The sequence below is a fragment of the Trichomonas vaginalis genome, chromosome IV, assembly GCF_026262505.1.
Source record: "Trichomonas vaginalis G3 chromosome IV, whole genome shotgun sequence".
Lineage (NCBI taxonomy): Eukaryota > Parabasalia > Trichomonadida > Trichomonadidae > Trichomonas > Trichomonas vaginalis.
Genome location: NC_067206.1, coordinates 15548401 through 15554912, shown reverse-complemented (window position 1 = coordinate 15554912; position 6512 = coordinate 15548401). Strand labels below are relative to the sequence as shown.

The 6512-nt window shown below is 31.8% G+C and overlaps 4 protein-coding genes across 4 annotated transcripts, besides 4 other annotated features; 2 read left to right on the top strand and 2 right to left on the bottom strand.

Moving 5' to 3' along the window:
* Positions 1–300: 300 nt before the first annotated feature.
* TVAGG3_0100040 (SAP domain family) lies at positions 301–1005 on the top strand (the record flags this gene model as incomplete). Its single annotated transcript, XM_001318362.1, has 1 exon — positions 307–867. One exon carries the CDS (start codon positions 307–309, stop codon positions 865–867), a length of 561 nt encoding a protein of 186 aa, XP_001318397.1.
* A 125-nt stretch (positions 1006–1130) lies between these two features.
* Positions 1131–2165, bottom strand: TVAGG3_0100030 (uncharacterized protein; the record flags this gene model as incomplete). Its single annotated transcript, XM_001318361.1, has 1 exon — positions 1131–2165. The coding sequence occupies one exon, from the start codon at positions 2163–2165 to the stop codon at positions 1131–1133; it is 1035 nt and encodes a 344-aa protein (XP_001318396.1).
* Positions 2166–2396: 231 nt separating this feature from the next.
* Positions 2397–2426: a terminal%2Cinverted (terminal inverted repeat of MuDR-3_TvMULE3 transposon ID:TVAGG3_0100020).
* Positions 2397–3299: a mobile genetic element.
* Positions 3270–3299: a terminal%2Cinverted (terminal inverted repeat of MuDR-3_TvMULE3 transposon ID:TVAGG3_0100020).
* A 1187-nt stretch (positions 3300–4486) lies between these two features.
* On the top strand, positions 4487–4654 carry TVAGG3_0100010 (Ankyrin repeat family; the record flags this gene model as incomplete). Its single annotated transcript, XM_001318360.1, has 1 exon — positions 4487–4654. One exon carries the CDS (start codon positions 4487–4489, stop codon positions 4652–4654), a length of 168 nt encoding a protein of 55 aa, XP_001318395.1.
* A 64-nt stretch (positions 4655–4718) lies between these two features.
* TVAGG3_0100000 (alanine aminotransferase family) lies at positions 4719–6209 on the bottom strand (the record flags this gene model as incomplete). The annotated part of the gene is made up of 1 exon (XM_001318359.1): positions 4719–6209. One exon carries the CDS (start codon positions 6207–6209, stop codon positions 4719–4721), a length of 1491 nt encoding a protein of 496 aa, XP_001318394.1.
* A 183-nt stretch (positions 6210–6392) lies between these two features.
* Positions 6393–6512: part of a mobile genetic element that runs on past the window's edge.

Below are 6512 nucleotides of genomic sequence, written 5' to 3'. Positions count from 1 at the left end.
CTAAAATGTTTAATAGTCAGCTCCTCCAGTGGAGATCTTGGTTGCAGAAATATTTTACCTCAATCGTGCCATGTATAAACTAATCATATATTCTGGGTATAAGCATGTCGTTTTGTCCCCATTGGGGATAACAGCGTCCCCATCTTGAGAAGATAAGTTTGAGATGTCAGAGATTTTTAGTATACTGTCAAAAAGTAATCATGTTTAACATACACATGATATGATGATATGATTTTCATGTGGTTTGAACTAAAAATAATCGTCGACAATTTTGTAAATTATTTAGAACAGAAAAATAGAAAAAGAATGAGCCAGGCACAATATATGCTTGCGAGTGATAATCTTACCAAAGATCAACTCAGAAAATATAATGTTAGCGAATTACAGAGCGTTTTGACTTCTGTTGGCCTTCCTTCTGCCGGAAAAAAGCATGAACTTGTAGATCGAGTTTATCAATTCTGGAGAAGTATTGAAACACCTGAATCAGAAAAACCTGTAGTTCCAACTTCATCAATTTCATTTAAAGTTCCCGAATCTCCAAATATTTTAGAAATTCGTAGTAGACTTGAAGCTATTGGACCACTTAGAGCTATGCTATTTATACCAAAGGAGCTTAAATGCTATGCTATGTATAGAACCCCAGAAAATGCTCAACGATTTTTGGATTTATGCGAAAATTTGAATTATCAAGAAGCAGAATTTATTTCAGAAAACGAAATCGACAGATTTGCTAAACACAACGATCTTATAGCAGAAAGTTTCCAAGTTTCGAACACTGTACAAAAAACGTTCAATAAAACCTCATGCGAACCTAGAATTTACTGGTGCCCTGCTAGTGATTACGAATATAGCGATTCTGAAGAATAAGATTACATATTTTTGCTGTTTTTTACAAAAATTTTATTCAAATGTTTTAATCTATATTTGTATTGGATGAATTACATTCACATTAATTTGTACATCATCCTTTTTGTATTTATATTTAAAAAATGTCTTGAAATTATTTTTTTTAATTTTTTTTCTCAAAACTCATTTCATAAATGTCCAGGACATTCTAATTCAAAAAAGAAAGTTATTTTTGATAGAAATAAAATACAAACAAATAATTTATATAAAAAACATATAATACTCTATTGATAAGGGTTGACACAAGGCTGTGCATCATCGAAATTCTTTGGCTCCACGTTTGGAGAAGGAATTGGTTCAGGATATTGAATATATTGTTCATTTTTCGTTTCATCCGGGACAACAACGTCCTGGTCAGGAAATCCAGGCTGAAACGCTGCAGTAATTCTATCTGGAAGGTACATAAGGCCACTATTTGGCTGTATGTCTCTTCGATCTTCTTCTTCCTCGTTTTCAGCTGCCACTTTCCTCTTTCTGCAGCATAAAATGATAATAGTGAGTAAAGAAGCAATAATAATGACACAACAAACAAATATAATAATATATAACCAATAACTTATTCCAAATTGCTTCAATTGCGATTCAGTAATTCTTTGTGGAAGATCAGTAATGAAATATCCATCAAATGGGTTCACCCAATCTTCAGAATTAGTATCTATTCTAACTTTCGCGAATTTTCCGATGCCGGATACAATACATACTGCAGTAATGAACGTACTATAGTATGATGCGGTAGTATGGAAGCCGTCTTCAACTTCATAAGTGTTAAAAGTTGCAACAACCCAATTACTTAAAGAAATGGATACATCTGCAGTACGATTGTTGGAAAAATGATAAAAATATGCACCATCGGACTTTGAAAGGATGTTGACATTGATTGATTTGCTATTTGAAAGATAAGTAAGAATTCCTTTTTTTAATGTGAAGTAAATTGTATAAATTCCGATACCTTGCGGGTTCACTGGAGATACCTTGATTATGTTTTTAGCTGTAGGTCCGAAGAAAACTGCAAAGCCACTGTCAGTATTTGAAATACCATTAGTTTCATCATAGTAAGTGATTTGAAGTTCTTCTCCTTTGAAAACTGCACCGCCACGAACTTGAATACATAAATTTTCTGAAGCTGATCCTTCATGATAGTAATACGCAGTATTTAGAAGTGAAACGAAACTTGTACAACCAAGATCAGTTAACACAGAATCATTTTGGTCAAGCTCGACGTAATCACTTACTGAGAGACAGAGGAAAATAGAGAACATTGAAAATTTATGTATTCTAAAATTAACGATTATTTTGTATTCAATTCAATTTTTTTTGTTCTCCTTACAAAAATTTCGTGAAAAGTAACGATCATTTCTCTTAAATAAATTAATAAATGCTATTATTAAATAACTCTCTTAAAAATACAAAAATTTCTTTTGCATCAAAAAAAATTTCGATCACTAAAATTTGAAAGAAAGAACCTTTTTTCCTGAAATACAATAAATATTGAGTAGGGGTAATTTTAGCTAAAAGTGACACACCCGTGAAGGGTGTGATTACCGATCGGTAATTTCGACAGTTTAGAATTTAAAATTTTTTATGGAACTGTTGCGAGTTTCATAAAGAATTTAAGGAATATAAGCAAAGATTTGAATCAAAATCTTAGACCTAAGCCGCTCGATTCGCTCGCGGCTTCCGCGAATTACAGATCAGCAAAGATTTGAATCAAAATCTTCGAACTAAGCCGATCGCTTCGCTCGCGGCTTTCTTTATTATTTTAAATTTGCATATTTCCATCAAAAGTTCATAAGGTAAAAAATTTCGTTTATTTTTACTAAGAAAAAAAAGGTTTTTGATAATAAATTTATTTTATTTCGAAAAAGTAGCAATAATCGTAAAAGGGTATTGATAGGCTTGCTAAAGTAACTAATTTTAGCTGTCAAATACTTTTGTATTTTGAAGTAAATTAGTATAAATTTGTTTTTACTTTTATTTCGAAAAAGTAACAATAATCGTAAAAGGGTATTGATAGGCTTGCTAAAGTAACTAATTTTAGCTGTCAAATACTTTTGTATTTTGAAGTAAATTAGTATAAATTTGTTTTTACTTTTATTTCGAAAAAGTAGCAATAATCGTAAAAGGGTATTGATAGGCTTGCTAAAGTAACTAATTTTAGCTGTCAAATACTTTTGTATTTTGAAGTAAATTAGTATAAATTTGATATTATTTTAACTCCCTTTGAAAACCTCAATTTTCCATACAGAGGGAACGGGAATAGCATCCAATATTCCCTGAGAATGGTTGCGCATTCTCAGTTCCCTCTATATTTCGAACGAAGCTCTCATCGGTCTTTTTTTTTAATACTAAACGTTTTTTTCCCCTGTCACTTTTAGCTAAAATTTGGGTTTGCCGTCTTACGACTGGATTCAATTTGATTTCCGTTTATTGAAACACAACTAGAAATTGATGCAATGAAACACTAAAGACTTTTTAACATGATTAATGTGTTGTATTTTTGATCTATGACATTTTTTGTCAAAAATCAAATTCACCATTTTTATATATATATAAATTGGTGGAATATGTATATACAAAGATTACAGAAAGTCATTTTGTTGCATGCGAAGATCAGTCATAATGTAAACCTCTCAATTTTATTGTCGTGGGAAGTATCTCAATTCCTTCAAAAAAATTGAAAAACTATTTAATTTTAAAAATATAATACTTTTAATTAGTTAATTAATTGGAGATATTTTTAAAAAATCACTTTTGATAATACTTTTGAGAACTTTAATTAAAAAAATATATTCAAAAATATCCAGGATATCAAGAGGGAATTGTTCCTTATGAGGTATATAGTTATGATGTATACCTCATAAGGAACAATTCCCTCCTTAAAACGAGAAAACTTGTTCGAAATTGTTTATCATTTCGAACAAGTTTTCTCGTTTTTAATAAGAAACTAAAGGCTATGAGGCACTGATTATATATTAGTGCCTCACAGCCTTTAGTTTCTAATAGATAGCTGGGAAACTTTCTCCAAATGATAAGTTATTCAGAGAAAGTTTCCCAGCTATCAAGAGGGAATTGTTCCTTATGAGGTATATAGTTATGATGTATACCTCATAAGGAACAATTCCCTCCTTAAAATCGTAGACATTTTTATACTTATTAATCAACCATTCAAAATCATATTCCTCTGAAAAGTTATTTTATTAAAAATTTAGAATTTTAATAAATATAGAGTTTGAATTTCATACAATACCTATATATTTTCAATAATGGAATTTGAAAACCATTCTCAAAAGTTCTCAGAAAACCTTTTTTTCATTAATTTTAAGAAATCTGAGTATTAAATTAAGTGATAAATTCGTTTGACACTACTTTAATTTTTAAATTCAAAAAATTATATGTGCTTCTTAAAATGACTCAAAAAATTTTATTATAAAATAATATATAATATTAAAAATCCCACAACATTTTTTACTTTACATAATCGTACTTCCTCGACGATTAATTTCCACTCAATTTCTATTGTTGACCGAACTTAGCATGCAACAATTTAGCATAATCGAAATCTTTGTTTTTTTGTTGTAAAATGTCTGATGGAAAAATTGCTCTTCATCTTGCATCAGAAAGAAATTCTAAAGAAATAATCGAAGTTTTTCTTTCATATGGTGCAAATTTCGATGAAAATGATAATGTTGGAAAAACCTCTCTTCATTTTCCAAAAGTATTGCCAAAACCGAGATCTTTGTTTGAATAATTGTTCTTTGTAATATAGTTAAATATTATATAGATATCAATTTATTTAAATCAAAAAACAAAATTTAATCATATTTCTTCATGAAATTATTCTGGAATTCAGTGATTCTTTCTAAAGCTTCATCGAACATCTTTCCTTCAGCAAGGAATGTTGATCTGAAGTGTGATGTTCCTGGAACTTGTCCGAAACCAGATCCTGGGTTCATTTGGACACCAGTTTCTTCAAGTAACTTGAGGCACCAGAAGAAATCAGGTGGTTGAACTTTGCGGCCAATTCTGCAGCTCTTTGCTGCTTCCAAAGCCTTGAGAGGTAACTTAAGAGATGGGAATAAGTACCATCCACCGTCAGCCTTCTTTGTAGAGATACCTGGTAACTTATTCAAGCACTCATAGAGTTCCTCTGACTTGACTTTGAGGTTCTCGATGTAACTGGCCTTCTGTTGGTCCCAAATTGACTTGCATTCATCAGATTCTGGTGGATGAACCATTGTATCAAGGATAACTTGGCCAACAGTGTTTGGACAAAGCGAATATGTGGACATCTTTGAGATCTGCTCCTTGACATCAATTGGAAAATGATATAATTCCATGTATCCGCCTCTGTGGCCGCATTCACCCATGAATCCCTTGGAAATTGAGTGGAGGGAAATTAATTGGACATCAGACTTCACTTGTGAAACCATCTTCTTGAAGGATATGAATGGTTTGGCTGAATTGTAAACACAGTCTTGGTAAACTTCATCAGCGATGATGCAGATCTTGTTTTGATCGCAGAACTCGATGATTGTACGCATATCTTGAGCAGAAAGAACACGACCTGTTGGATTGCAAGGATTTACAATAACCATTGCACGAATATCGATTCCCTGCTTTGTAGCTTCTGTATATGATTGCTGGAGATCGAATAAATCGATGGACCAATCATCAGATTCTTTAAGATAGAAAGGAACAACTTTTCCGTGTCTTAAAATGGTTTCACTTGCATAGATTGGGTATGTTGGGAATGGCATCATGATACCAACGTTGTCGTTATTGATAAGTAATGTCAAAAGGAAGACAATTGCATCAATTACACCAGAAGATAAGAAAATATCATCTGGTTTTGTTGGATATCCATCTCTCTTGTTGATGAATTCTGCAACATGTTGTCTAACAATGTCAATACCAGCGGATTTTGTGTAACCGCCAAATTCGCATGCCATTGAGTTAAGGATAACATTTACGCGATCTTTAACTTCGGCGGGCATTTGTGGTAAGTTGAGTAATGATCTATCTTCAATGCAGGCAACAACTTGTCTTGTAAATGAAAGTGGAGATTTTCCGACAGCAAAAGGATTACCGATACTGCACTGAATGAGATCCTTGAATGGCATTTTCTCGCCTGATCTAATGCGTTTCATAAATTGATCAGCAATTGTGTTGAGATGTCCACGAACTCCGTATTGAGATTGAATCAATTGCTGATTAATTGAGTTAATGTTGATGGGACGGCGACTACCATATGATGGGTTTGGAAGGGCAAAGTTCTTTGCGAATGAGCTTGCGTTGCTAAGCATAAAAATACTAAAAAATCTATTTTGACCAAAGAACTCTCAATTTTTTAATTTAACTCTATTGAAAAATAAAATCTCACACAATTTTAAATTGTGTAACCGATAGGTCATTCTTCAAAACTAATAATCCTTTACCACATATAGTAATAAATTTAAAGAATAAGATTATGAGTTTAGAAATTATACAAAGGTACATTCACTATTTTTGACAAAATTTTAAATTTTCATGGGGTTGTAAATCTTATAATAACTAGATGAATAAGGAATGAATCCCAGTATAATGTGCATCATTATATTAAACACTAT